Source organism: Protopterus annectens, chromosome 15.part0 (assembly GCF_019279795.1).
Source record: "Protopterus annectens isolate FY-2018-M chromosome 15.part0, PAN1.0, whole genome shotgun sequence".
In the NCBI taxonomy this organism is placed as follows: Eukaryota; Metazoa; Chordata; order Ceratodontiformes; family Protopteridae; genus Protopterus; species Protopterus annectens.
In genome coordinates, this window is record NC_056749.1 from 46,474,791 (window position 1) to 46,490,030 (window position 15,240).

The following is a 15,240-nucleotide window of genomic DNA, read 5'->3' on the forward strand; positions in this document are numbered from 1 at the left end:
GCTTGGAAGACGGCCTTTCTCATTGCTGTCACTTCGGCTAGAAGGGTTTCAGAGCTTCAAGCCCTTTGTGCCAAATTTCCATATCTGGTCTTCCATAAAGATAGAGATTCCCTCAGGACCAATCCCTCCTTCTTACCTAAGTCACCTCTGAGTCCAACATTAATCAATCTATCAGTTTACCGGTGTTTTTCCCGAATTATCAAAACAAAGGTGAATACAAATTACACTCTTTGGACATGCACAGACAGTTGAGGTTCTATTTACACAGGACGGCTGATCATAGGAAATCTGAACTCCTCTTTGTATCCTTTGCTAAACCCTTTCTGGGTAAACCCGTGTCAAAAGTTACATTGTCCAGATGGATTTCACAATGTATACTTCTTGCATATGAGAGTTCTGGCTGACCAGAACCTGTCTGAGTTCACGCTCATTCTACTCTATCGATTTCCACTTCTGCTGCCTTTTGGTCAAGGGTGTCTTTGGATGACATTTGTTCAACAGCCACTTGGGCTTCATCCCATACCTTTATTACCCATTACAAGCTGGATATAATTTCCAGAGGGAATCCTTTGACTCTGCAGTGCTCCAGAATATTCTTCCATGAGGACCTCCCAAGTTTTTAGGTAGCTGGGGACTCTGTCCCACAGGTTGATGAACAAATGAAGTTAACTACTTCAGATAAAGAAGTTATGTACTTACCATAACGTTCCGTCTGAGTAGGTAACTTCATTTGTCAGCAACCAGCCCCCCTCCGTCCCCCTAACCTGTAGTTCATCCCTTTTTAGGACCTTTGTATTCTCTATACTAGATGACATCAGGTTAGGATGTTTAGTTGATCCTTGATTGTAGTATTCTTTAATGCTAAGCAAACTCAATCTGAGGACAGAGAAGGATGACAGGGGGTTATGGGTAAGGGGAGGAGCTTGGAGCTCGGATCATAGCTGAATAAAACTGCTGGCTTGGATCCGATGCCCACAGGTTGCTGACAATTTTTTTATTTATTTATTTATTTATCATTTGTTGACCGGGAAAATCCGACTAGGTTCCACAGAGCCTGTTTTCAGCGGAGGCCCGGGTAGAAATGCTCCAGATGCATGTCTTTGGAATTGATGAGGAACAAATGAAGTTACCTACTCAGATGGAACGTTATGGTAAGTACATAACTTCTTTTTCTCATAGATTGTTGTTACAGTTTCACACATTACAGTTTTACACCACTTGTTTGACCTCTGCTAGCATTCCTTGCCAATGCATCTGATCTCTAGCTTTCTCCTTGCTGTGACTCATTTTCCATCAAGCATCTGTTCTCCCAAGTAGTCAGAGGTAAAATATTGATCACAACTTTGTTTCCTCCTTGAATGATGAGTAAGACTAGATTTCTTTTCTGAATGATAATTTTTTTTGCTCTAGTCAACCTCTTAATGTGACTTCTTTCATTAGCTGCATTGCTAAATCACTCACACTACATCTTAGCATTGGCTTTTTGGTTTACTTTTCCTTGGTAATTGCTGTATTACCTATCACCCAAAGAATACCCAGATTTTCTTCTAACAAATATTTATTCTTCTCTTGCCAAATGTGCCACAGTCAGGTCACACCTCTGTAGATTAAAGTCTGCAGCCATATTTAATAGGTGTGTCACTCTGCTTGATAGCTTAAGTGCCACAATGTTTTTCTGTAATTATGCCTTCTTCTAACGTGGACTGTTTTTTATTAATAAGCTTTGTAAAAGTATTAAAACACGCCAACATAATGTTTCTTTAGCATCTAGTGACATCTGTGGAAGGCTACCATGTAAATATGTCCATAGACATAAATGGACATGACCCTGGGCATGCTTATTTTTAACGCATTAAAATCAATGGACTTAAACATACAGTAACTCCTCAGTGACATAACCAAGGTCTAAAGTAAAATTTGAAATTCCAGGACCTTACGCAGCACTGAAATTTAATTTTATGAAGGATTTAATTAAAATATCAGTTGACTCTATATAGCCAGATGTTTTCAGGAATACTTCATCCTGAAGGCAACACACATATGGTGCGACAGGTTAAGCAACATGTTTTGAAATGTTAGACTTGTCCTGTGTGGCAACTTGCAGTTTGTGTAGTAATAATCACAGTCTTTTGAGACGGCTCTTCAGTGTTTTTTAAATGGAAATTTATGAATGAGGAATAGCATAAAAGAAACACTGTCGTCCATGCACTGTTAGATGCGAATGAAGATCAGTCTGCCATCCTATCAGATGTCTACATTCTGACCGTGTGAAAGGCCAATCAGGTGGGACTGGATTATTCAAACATCTGCTAGAAAATCAGATTAAAAATCAAGTTGATTGTGACCTCATGGCATCTTCTCATAATCTTTACTTCTTCAGTCTTGTCTTATTTTCCTTGTTACAGCCTGAAATAACATTATTATTAATATCTCAGCTCTTTGTCCTTGTAAGTCACTTGCACTGCTGTAGTACTTACTACTGTTGTTCATCTGCAGAGAAGCCTTCGGCATAGCATACACATTACGTTCCACCTATGTCCAGGGGTGTAGACGTCCTCTCCTTCCAGCATATGCAGATGGATTTTATTTATTTTATGGTGTTTGTATTTGTTGACCAGGGTAGAGCACTGATCTCCATGGACCTTTTTCAGACTCAGCTCGGGAGTTGTGTCTGATTAAACGACTTGCTCAGAGTTGCACACTTGCACAATTCACGCTGAGAAAGTCAAACTTTGGTGACTGGACCACAGGAAACAAGCTTACCAGCTCCTTAATTCTCTGCATATACTACCAGACAACTGACAGATTTCCTATAACTTGTGTTGTGTATATTTCTATATTCTTTTCTTATTTTTCCGGTTGTGCTTTCTCAATATTTGTGGGTTGAACTAGGGATACTGCGAGGGTTGTACACTCCTTCCTTTCCAGCAGTTGACATCAGAACCTGAAATGGTAGGAGATGAGTGTGCTTCAGAGAGTAGAAACTTGGGAAATGTTGGAATTATGGCAGTTGCTGGATAATAAGAGTAATCCCAACAGTTACTCCTTGTCACGCGTTTTCACATGGTGCGTACGTACCTCTTGTTTGTAATGTGAAATGTATGTAAGGATTGTTTACTGTAATGCACACTCTCTTCCTGGGCAGGAAGAGATGTTATTTGTACTAAGCTAGGAGGAATAAAGTTGAGACACAGGAAGGAAAAAAGCTAGACTAATGTTAAGCAGTGAAACAATACATAACTCTTATCTGTTATATCTGAGATGGTGCTTTTCTGCTGAGGCTGCCTCACAAAGATATTTTACTTTCACTGATATGTAGCAAACTCTGAGGTAGATATGGTAAGTCATGGATACAAGGGGAAGAGGCCTTCTGCACATGGGTTGTAAAGGCCTTGTTAAATAGAGTTTAACTTTTATTTCAGTTTACTGACAACTGATCGTCAGTGGTGTACACATCAGTGAACTGAGTGCCAGCAAACAGATATCTGTGTGGAGAAGTAGGCATTATATTCTCTGCAATACAATGAGAGGTGTAGAAGTCAGAACCAGATAATTAGAGTAAACAGTGGCAGGCTCCTGTGGCACAGTGAAAACAACATAAAAGCAGTAAGGCTCCCATGAGGTGCAATTTCGAGACTACTGGTTCACATATCAGATTAGGGCATTGTATAGGGCAATAGATATGCTTGAAATTCTTCAAAAGGCACACTGTGCATTCACAGGAATTGGGTGATCATGCTTTAAATTCTGCAGTAAAATTAAATTCTGAAATGAATAATTTTGCATATTGAAATAACAAAGCCTTGATAAATTAAAGTCTGTTTTTTTCTTCCTCTAAGTTGCCATCAGGGTTTACTGTAAACAACAGGACATTCAAGGAGTACAACCTTTATGTCTCCATCATGGTCAATTGCCTTTGGCTGACTGATCCATTTTCAAAAGACATTCATCCTCTTGGGATCGATGTGAGTTCAGAGTTGCTGGAAGAGGCAAAGGTGCCAGAATTCCACAGGCGGTTTAACATTGTTTATCATCCAGCGCTCGTAGGACATGCTGTCAGTTTTCTGCAGCAGGTAAGCTGTGTTGTGCTAAACCTTTTCCTTTTTGAATCAGTTAGAAGGTGTTTTGAAGCTGCTTTTACTTGCATCATTTATCTGTTTCCTAACTTTTCATTATCGGTAAGTAAAGCAGAAGGGTTAGTCTGTAAACATGCAGCAAACGAGTCTTTACATAGACGTTCTCTGCTTTGATGCTTGGCTATGGTGCCTTTAGTGTGGAGTCTGCATGTCCTCCTGCCTTTGCATGAGTTTCCTCCCACATTCAAAAGACATTCAGTAGGTGGACTGTACACTCTAAATTGGCTTTAGGTCTGAGTGCGTGTGAGTGTGTGGTAAGGAAGTACAACTGCGGCAGGGCTAGCCACCTAGCTCCAGATGATTCTCATTGTGAAAGTGACACCCCAAGCCCATGTTTAAAAAGGGCTAAAATGATTGTGAATGGGGAGATGCAGTAGATGAGTGCCACTGCCATTTTTGGTTGAGAGAAGAAGAAAAACTGGCAGACCATCAGAAACATTAACAAACTGACAGTGTGACTTAGTGATCACAAAATCTGCATTTTTTTTAAATAATTTAGTAATGTTCATTATATTGGACTATTCAAACAATATAGTGGTCCTCCCCCAAGCACCCAGTCTGTTGTGCAACCATTGTTCTGTACCCCAGTCGTGAGCCTCACTGACACACTGATATGTTTGGTAACTGTCCTTCAGATATGCATTGCACCTTTTTGAGCCTGGAAGGCACACAATCTATGCAAGTCCCTACATTTGTTTTGAACCTCCTACTTTAAGGATGAGCACCATTTGTGAAGAGGTATCACGTATTTTTTGTGCTGCACTCTTCCTTAAGCTTACCCCAGAGTTACTGACATAGGAATGCTCTCTATGAGGCTACTTCACCTTTCTTCTTTTCTTTTCTAGTGACCATTGTGGGAAGTTGGACTAGCATTTGTTGTCCCATTTTATTTTTGAAAGGAAGTAGTAAAGTATGTAGCCACATTAATCTTACTTTGAATAGTATTGCCACAGTTATGTACTCTTAGATTTTCCCATACTTCTGTAGGTCGAATATGCCCTCCCCTACCAACTGAAGACTGTACGAGAAATAGTTAAGTCTTGGAGACAGAAGGTCCTTTTGCTGACAGAGAGCTTCGCTTAGACTGGTGACAGCTGTGGACTACTAAAATATGCCGAAGAACACGGACCAATAGAGATAGGTGTCAAGGAGAAAACCTGTACAATGTATAAGTTAGCGAAGGGCCTTGGACAGAACTACCCTGAAAAATGATTCTGCTGCAGGTTGTGCTAAGCTGTCACTAGTCTCATCGGACCAACTTCAACTTACAACAGAGAAAAGAGCAATGGAGAACGTTCTTTACTTATAAGAAGTTATTCTGAAAACAACTGTTATAGACTGCCGAGCAACAAGGGCTTTGTTTTCAGGTAGGGACCTAATTCGGGTGATATAATTTCTTGAGTTTTTATTTGATTCTGGCTTGAATTCAGAATGCTCTTTCAATCTGTTCTGAATTTGAAACTTAGTTCCTTGTTTATATTTAGAGGCACAAGTTCATAGGTAGGTACTAGGCTCTTCCCCCTTGGCCAAAATCCTAGAAAAGTGCATCCATACCCAGGTGCAAAATATCTCCTAGACAGCAACATCCTGTCACCTACTCAGCATGGTTTCAGACCTGCCCATAGTACCACTACAGCCCTCCTTTGCTTCACAGACACAGTAAACCGTCTCAAAAACGAAGGCCTGCAGGTGTCAACTCTTTTTTTTTTTGGATATGTCCAAAGCATTTGACACAGTCTCGCACCAAATCCTGCTAAACAAACTAAACCAATATCACCTATCAAATTCCACTCTTACCTGGTTCCAAAGCTACTTAACTGACAGGTACCAAGCTGTGAAATGGGAAAATTCTCTCTCCTCAGCTTCCCATAACTATAGGAGTCCCACAGGGTTCTATCTTAGGACCACTACTATTCACAGTCTTCACAAATGACCTCCATACCTCCACACAGCATGCATCTATCATTCAGTATGCAGATGATGCTACCTTAATCTGTGCTGCACAAAACATTCCCACCCTCCTGCAAACAACTCAGCTAGCATTCTCTGATATTGAAAACTACCTTACCAAAGCCCAACTTATCCTCAATCCAAAGAAAACTCAGCTTATGATTATAACCAGAACATCCAGTTCTAACAAAAACACTGATAACAGTCAATTCACTATCTACGCCACAAATGCTACTCCAATTGCTCCAGTGGCACAGGCTAAGCTGTTGGGAATAACCATAGACTCCCACCTAAAATTTGATAGTCATCTCAACTTAACTATTAAAAAAGTACATGCCAAACTGGGATCACTCTACCGTATTAAACCATTTCTTACCAACAACTCAAGATCAGCCATTGCTCGCTCCCAACTTCTATCCACCCTACTCTATGCATCTCCCATTTTGACTAATCTCAACAAAACTGAACTAAGCAAAATGGAAGCCTGCTATAACAGAAATGCCCGCTTTGCTGCAAATTGCTCATATAGAACTCATCGCTGTACTGCTTTGAGACAGCTCCACTGGCTTGAACTGCTCAACCTCCTAACCTACAATCAGCTCTGCCTCTGTCATTCTATTACCTCCCCAATAAGTGTCCTGCCCTCAAAAACCTAGTACATCACTCAGCCAAAAGACCTCTTAGATCATCAAGCAAACTACTACTAGAAGTCACCAACAGCTACAATAGCTTTGGAGATGCAATATATAGTAGTTCAGTGGCTAAAAAATGGAACTCTCTCCCCACTAGTATACAAAACACATCATCCAAAGCCTCCTTTAAAGACCTCATCAGGCAACATCTCAAGCAAAGTTGGCAGTGCCATGACTGCTCCCCAGGCTAGTGAAAGCGGATAAGGTACACATACTGAAATTAGAGTACTTGATAATAGTTTTCACTCTTACTCTCAAACACTGGCTAATGTACAGTGTATGTACTGTACCTGTGTACTATGTATGTATTCTACCTATGTTCCAAATTTCAGCTGTACACCACAAATCGATTAATTACGTTGATTTTTAAATTAATATTTTCTTGTGTGTTCTCTTCACTGTAACTGTTGATGTGCTGTGTATCACTGTAAAAACACATCTGTTGTAATTTGTGTGTATACTGATCATGTCCAAGTATCTAAATGTATCTGTAATTTTTTTATGTGGAGCTTTTCTCTCCGGGCCTCTGCTGAAAAAGGGCCTTTTTGGCTCAGTCAAACACCCCCGGTAAACAAACTTAAAATAAATATGCAACAAAGTGTAAAAGATTTAGGATCTTTGCTTGGAAGTGTTTACATAGTTATTTTTATACCCGAAGTACACAGCAGATGTTGGAGGTATGATGAAGAAGAACGAGGTAACTGGGAACATATTTTCTGAGAGTGTAATGAGCTGGCAGACTTTAAAGATTCCCTGCAATCTGCTGTGTCAGAGATACTGGGTGAGCAAGTTGGTGTAACTAAAGAAATTATTTTTTTGAGATATGATACAGAATCGGAATTGCCTAGACATAATAAGGCCTTGCTGAGTCTAATTAGACGTCTGCCAAAAAGCAGTTACTAGAAAATGGAAATCGAAGTCTAAACCAACTTTACAAGAAGTAGCAAAGGCAGTAACAGAGACAAATCAGCTGGAGTTGGGATCTTTAGAAAAGGGTAGGGGCAAATTATATAGAAAAAATGGGAATTGTGGGATGAATACATGTAGGGGAGGAATGTGGTTTAAAAGAAAGCAGGATTTGAATGAGCTATTTAGTGTTTGACTGACACTGACTGAATATATTAAAAGTGATGCATAATGTTTGCAGCTACAGTTGTGTCAGCATGGTTTGTAACGTACAATGTTTACAACTGAAATTGTGTCTGTATGGTTTATTTTCATTTATATAAATGTAAAGTTGCCTATGTCATACATGATTTAATAAAAGGTTTCTTGTTTAAAAATCCATTTATTTATTTTATTATTTATTTTTTATTTAACATTTGTTAACCGGGAAAGTTCGACTTGGAACAAAGCCAATTTTCAGCGGAGGCCCAGGGAGAAATGCTCCAGATGCATGCCTTTGTAATGTGGGAGGAAACCAGAGCACCCAGAGGAAACCCACACGAATGCAGGCAAGACATGCAGACTTCACACAGAAGGCACCCCATCCAAGAATCGAACCGGAGAACCACTTGCTTTGAAGCGACAACGCTACCACTGCGCCATCCATTTATTTCTATGTAATGTGTTCCTTCCCTTTCTAAAGATTCCATCTCCATTATTTTTTATCTCCTTAACAATATTCACTGGTTCTGTTACTGTTATCAAACTGATTATTCGGTAGTCCGGAAAACACTGCAAACTCCGCTATTCTGTTTCAAAAAGAAAACAGACTATCGGAGTTTGTAAATCGGCTGATTTACTATGCTTTTTTTTTTTTTTACAAAAAAGCATAGTAAATCATCCGAAAGCAGGCAGCAGGAATGTAAAAAGAGGGCGTTCTTGCTGAATGATGTCATTGTGACATCACAAAATGGGCGGAATGTGGGTGGGAGAGGGGTGGGATGGGCGGGGTTGTGATGCGAGGGGTGTGGCTTTACTCCGGTTTTAGCCACGATGAAAGGTGGCAACCCTAGTTGTACTCAAGTCTCTGATATCCGTAAAAAGTACTGTGAGTTGCTGCAGTTGGATTCTCCTAAACCTGTGGCGATTCCTTATGTCTTGGCTGCTTTACTGGATGCTTTCTCCAATGCCTCTCAGGTACCTGATTCTCTCCCCCCTGCTGTTACTGTCTGGTTTTGGTTTTGATTTCCAGTTTCTAGTAATTGCTTTTTTAGGTATCTATCAGTATTAAACATAGTTGGGCCTTGCTGTGACTAGCAATTCAGTTTCTTTATCCCAGCTTAAAAGAATCCTTTCCTTAAATAATGTGCTCCCCCAACATTTACAGCAAAGCACCAGGTGTGCAATTTGTGAAATGTATCAACGATTTGCATTTCCAGAAAAAACATGTCCCTAGGTACTCCTTTCTTTTCCATCACACCTCCAGCAATTACTGTCTACCTGTGGAAAAATTCCCTGAAGTCTGCTTATGTTATAAAGTACCTATGCAAACACATGCAAAAAATCCTAAATCTTCTAGATTTGTTGCATACGTGGGAGCCATACAAATATCCTCTCGGTTGTTTCTTTTTGTATTGCCTTTTCATTCTCATTTACCTGTCTTTTTTAACCTGTTCTGATTCTTATAGTTATCCCGCATTATTTTATGTGATCTAGTAATTGCCTTTTTTCACTACAGCTTCTGTTATAGGCTATAATCTTGTTCAGACCACTTTTACTTAAGATTCCCTGTACTCTTGATATTAGTCCCTGGTAGGGAAGGCAGTCTCCAACCAGTAGTCCAAGTGTCTGCTTGGCCTCCTCCCACTCTGACATTTCTCCCTTGTTATTTGATGCCAATACCTTGATTCCTTTTGTGAGGAAGCCGCGGTGGTACAGCGGTAGTGTTGTTGCCTCACAGCAAGAGGATCTCCTGTTGGATTCATTCTACTGCCAATCATTAGCGGACCCCAAACCGAGAAAAGCCGAAAAGACAAACAACGTTGGTTCCTTTTGTAATTTCCTGCAGTAAACTCCTTCCTTCTCTTGCCTATTTTCTGCTCTTGTACCTTTTGCCATCCCAGTTAGTAAAATATCATTCCGATGTTGCCTTAGTTCTCAAAATACTTTTTTCAACTTTGTAATATTCTGTTTGGTTGTTCTTATGCTCTTTAAGTGCAAAGTCCTATTCTTGCCTTATTTTATGACCCCCCCCCCATTTCAACATCATTTCTTTCCAGTTCGATTTGTAACCTTCTGCTTGTGTTATGATATGAGCCTTAGTCGTGTAGCTCTAAAATGTCGTCCTGTTCATCTGTTACAGTATTCTTAACATGAGAGAGATCTCTGTAGTAGGAGACCCAAGGTCTACCAATATACAAAAGTGTTTCACTACTGTAGGATGCATGGCATATTGCACGTAGGCTGCTGTCATATGTCAGCCATGAAAGTGATGTACGCACGCATCCATCTCAGAACTTCTCTGCCACCAGTCCGTACACCACCTTGAATGTCTGTTTGCTCACTGGCTGTTTGCGGTTTCTGCGAATTCTCAGATAAGTGTCCTGTTCAGGAAATCTTTGTTTTGCTACTGTTTAGTGGTAGGTTCATGTCATACAAAAAGGCAAATGCCAGTGTGGAAGACAAATTCCACATAAAAATAGTCATCTTCAGTGTCTGTTCTGCCTAAGGCCTACCCACAATCACAAATCCTGTCCCATTTGCCAGGCCTTTGTACCCAAGTCCCTTAGAAGTAGGCTTTCCTCCATAGCCATTTACTTGGAAAATTACTGCTTAAAGTTATTAGCGAAGAGTGAGATGGAGGGATCCTTGGGACCTGAGGGTTGAGTCAGTTGCTAAGCGGAAAGCCAAAAAGCTGAGGCCTGAAGCTGCTGCTGCTGCTCCTCTTCAGACAGATGTCTCTCCCAAGGCAGATGAGAGCACAGACATATGGCCAGTTTCTGGTTCTGGAGCAGGACTAACACACACAAATGACTGGTGCCAAAGCCATGGATTATACCTCAACGTCAAGAAATGTATTATAGTGCCCTTTGGGAAAACTGTCAGCTCAATGTAATTACTCCATCAGTAAAACAATACAATACTCCACTCATGCATTTTTGACAAGCTCCTTGAGCTAGGCATAAATCCCTACAAACCTCACTGGATTTCTGGTTAGCTCACAGACAGGACCCAAGAATTCAGGATCAGTGAGACCACCTCCACCAAGAGACTGGTCACCAGGGGAGTACCCTAAGGCTCCATGTTGGGCCTGCTCCTGTTTTGCATCTACATCTCAGATGTCAAGGTTAAGATTCAAAACCTCTGCCTTACTAAGTCCACAGAAGACTGCAAATTGGGTTCTATTATAGATTCCCACAAGATATCGACATCTTGCAAGTGGGTTTAACACAGACAAATGAGTGGTGCTAAAGTCATGGTCTAAAACTCATGTCCAAACCTCTCAGCCCAAGTTAATTACTCCATCAACAAAACACCCCTAATATTCTACCCAGTAGTAAGGGATCTGGGAACATATGCAACAATCAGAGGTTGACAGTAAGGAAATTAATCCCCAACTAATATACCCCCACAGAACCCTTCTCTACCTCTTTACTGACATACTTCAGCAAATTGGGATCCAGTCAACTCTGGGACAGAAAAAACTAGGTTGGGTTGCACATTTAGGCTTGCAAAGACCCAGGTGGTCATTAGCCTAGTATAAACCAATGAACCTATGAACTTACATTAGATGTTTACATTACAATACCTAACATGTATTTATTCCACTTACCTGCATGCAAGTAATTATTTCTAAACATTATAGATGTGTACAGAGCACCATGGGATTCCCTGTACTTCTTAGTTATTCTCCAGTGTAATACACTCCAGGTGTGCAGTAGTCAACCTCACACATAATGCAGGTAACCATGTCTGCAGGACTGCCATCAGTAGCACTGAGTCACTCCCTCAATGCCTGTCACAAACTTTTAATAAAATAAAACAGTAAAAATAAATTCATTCCTACAATGTAGTTTAGTAAAAAAAGGAAAATGTCACTCAGTGCATATCCAGGTTTCATCTTGCTGGGATACAGCAACTGGCTGGCAAGTGATACCATGCATGCTAACCTGTTCATAACACTTTGAAAGCCTAATAACTGATTGATAATTGCCATGTAATCTAAGAACATATGTTTAAGTCAGTTTGCAGGCCATTTCTAATCTGTTAGTCTCCATCATAGTACAATTGGCTACTTTATGCTGCCTCAGTGAATAAAAGTCAGAGGTTCATGTTTCAGCAGAGGACTTGAAAGTGAAGAAGTCAGATTAAAAGGGAAAGGGGGGGAGAGTGAATGATAAACACTAGCTGGCTGACTGCATGTGTTGGAAGCTTGTTCAGCTACAGTGCAGACACACAGAGTAGGCTAGCTGTCGCAATAACGCAGCATGAAGGGAGGTGAACAAGTACCCAACAAGCAAGGGTCTGTTGTTTGGACTGGGAATGTCCCATTTCCCCAGGTTGTCGTAAGATAGCTTGCAGGCTAAGGACAATGTCCAAAACCTTAAAGGTAACACACAGCAGTGCTCTGAAATGGTGGTGGATGGTACCATCTTCACTGATCAGGTGACATACCAAATCTACTGGCTGATACATTCAGCTCAAATTCACCCACCCCACCCTTCCAGTTCCACCAAGTGAAATCCCCTCCAGCATACTTTCACAACTGTTAGCAGGGACCAGGTGCTGGCAGCACTCTCTAAAGCTAGGAATACCACCTCTGTGGGTCCCAACAACATCCCCAGCTGCCCCTTGAACAGCTTAAAATATGACCTACCAGAACCACATGAGCCAACTTTGAACTACATCCTTGAAAGAGACTATACTGCAAGGGAATGGAGGACCTTAGCAGTCATTCTCCTCCACAAGGGCAGACCGTTGCCTGACCCAAGGAACTATTTACACATCAGTCTGACAAGCCTAATACACAAAGCCATAGAATGAATTACCATGGAAATTGTAGAGTCCATTTTACATTGGACTTACACCGCCCTCCCTCAGAAGACACTTATCTTGGGGGACTTCAACATTGATTGGGCCTCTATCATGGTATTCCCCCACAAAATGTTTTGCCACTTTTCATTTAATTCTTTAGACAAAGTTCACAATTCCTATAATCTATGTCATTAACTGTATTTTGGTGAACATTTAACAATTAGTCACACATTAACTAAAATGTAAAAGAATTATAGGAAAAGTTTCAAAAAGTCTAATGGTATCATGGAGAGAAAAAACACTGTCCAGCACATGTGGTATGGTGTAGGGAAATCCACATCAAGGCAGTTTTCAAGGGATTTACTACAATCACTATATTATATAAACAGCAAAGAAAAATTTTGATGATTGGATGGGAAATAGGAAATTCACCCCAGGGATCACTTCTGTGACTCTGCTCAACAGGGGCACAGGAAAATAATTTTCTTGGGTGGCGAAAGCCAGGGTACCTTTTTGGCTAGGCTTATATAGTCCCCTTGGGCCAATAGCCTAGTACCTACCTATGAACCTAAGAATCTTGGTTTCACCATTTGGGACTGTGTGTTACAACGTATTAACCTCTTGTAACTTTGGTTAAAACAAAACTGTTTGATAACAAAGGGACTCGCACAGCAGGTATGAAAAGAGGTGAAAATGTCCTCATTGAGGCAGTGACCAGAATATTGTGCTACATGTCTGAGGGATTTCCATATCAATTTTCACCTGAAAGAGTTTTATTTTCAGTGTAAAAGGTAACAGTGCAGAAGTTATCAGTGGAGTACATGATGTTTTTCACTTTCTACAGGAATTCATAGGTTCATGGGTTCATAGGTTGGTACTAGGCTATTAGCTCTAAGGTCTATACAAGCCTAGCCATAACAATTCCCTGGATATTTCTTCCCACAATATTTACTTCCCTGGACCCCTGTCTAGCAGGGTGACTGACGTGATCCCCGGGGTGAAGTTCCTATCTCCCATCCAATCGTCAAGGTTCCTTTTGAAGACGGCCAAGGAGGTGCTCTGCTTGACATGTATGGGCAGTCTATTCCAGAGTATGGGGAGTCTCTGGGTCAGGAACCTATCCCTCCAGCATGTTTTGTTCATTGTGATGACAAGGTTTAGATCCCTAGAGCGTGTGGCTCTGAGGGATTGGGATTTCTTTAAGTGGAGCATGTCCAGCAGCTCAGGGTATGACATGGCCTTGTATGTTAAGCAGAGATCGCCTATGAGTAGACGATATACCATAGAGTATAACTGGAGTTTTTTTAGATGGTCAGCATAGGGCATCTGCTCAGATTAGAAGTCAGAGTCTCACTAGAAAGATGGAGGAGAGTTTAGTTTAGTTATTTCTATTACTTTCTTTAATAATGCTTACTTTGTATACTTTTTGTGTTTATGACAGTGAGCTTACAATTTGGGCATTGTGAGTTTTGGGACAGGGGACCTCTGAGACTAGGAAGCATGCGTTAATGATAATGATCATGTTTCCCTGTGTTGCATCAGTACTGAATAGGTTTTTTTTGGGGGGGTGCATTTGAAAAATCATCTATGCAGAAGATATCTTCATGACACCTCAGTGGAAATGTTAATATCATATACATGCTGAATATTACAGGCAAAAGTATGTTTTTTTTTTTGTTTTGATAGATGGTTATTCTGTGATGAATTACAGATTTCTTCTCATGTATTGTGTAGATGTTTGAGAAAGAAATAAGTAGGACTCATGGTTTGTGAAACTATTGACTGTGATGGAATGCTTTGTATTCTTAGCATCAATTATAGCAATATTAATCTGTTCAACAGTTGTCAGACTTGTCATGTGGTTTGAGTTGATAGTTATTCCTCCTTGTTGATAAGATCTCCAAATATGTTACTTTTTACTCCAGTTTTCTGTTTGTAAACTTGAGTGTACAACAGTGGGCTAGTTCCTTCTCTATATCTTCATCAATGTATCTACCAGTTTGCTGATGTTATGCATATATTTTTTTACCTTTTTGGTAAAACAAATCACAATATCTTGGTGAACGTACAATGTAGACCCATACAATTTGTAATTAATTTGTTTGTATGAATGTCAGCTTTAAAATGATACCTTAACCTTTTCTGTGTAATGCTACTTTACTGAAATATTTTTATTTTATTTATTTATTTAGCATTTGTTTACCGGGATATTCACAGAAATATGATTGATATTATAATCTGAAGTAGTTAACTTCATTTGATCATCAACCTGTGGGTTCCGGATCCGATACGAATCCGAGCTGGCAGCTTGCCAAGCTCTAAGCTCCATGCTCCTCCCCCTTACTCATACTATCCTGCAACCTCCTCCTAATCCCCACATTTAGTTTGCCACGGCTTCGGCAGCAAGAGATTTCTGAGCTCCAGGAGGTTAGTTAGGTCTAATCTATTTTTTTTTCGGTCTGTGTCCCCCTTTTTGTGTGAATCAGTAAGTAACTCTTCCCTTATTCTCCCTCAGGTGTTTTTGGTCGAGGTCTGCTTAACTT

General features: G+C 40.4%; 1 protein-coding gene across 1 annotated transcript in view; it reads left to right on the forward strand.

Moving 5' to 3' along the window:
- The window catches only part of CENPI (centromere protein I), a 2,543,587-nt gene extending 2,539,337 nt beyond the window's left edge, over positions 1 to 4,250 (forward strand). The window contains exon 18 of the mRNA XM_044057225.1: positions 3,840 to 4,250. Within this exon, the coding sequence (XP_043913160.1) occupies positions 3,840 to 4,250 (411 nt within the window). The remainder of the gene's footprint in view (positions 1 to 3,839) is intronic.
- The last annotated feature ends 10,990 nt before the right edge of the window (positions 4,251 to 15,240 follow it).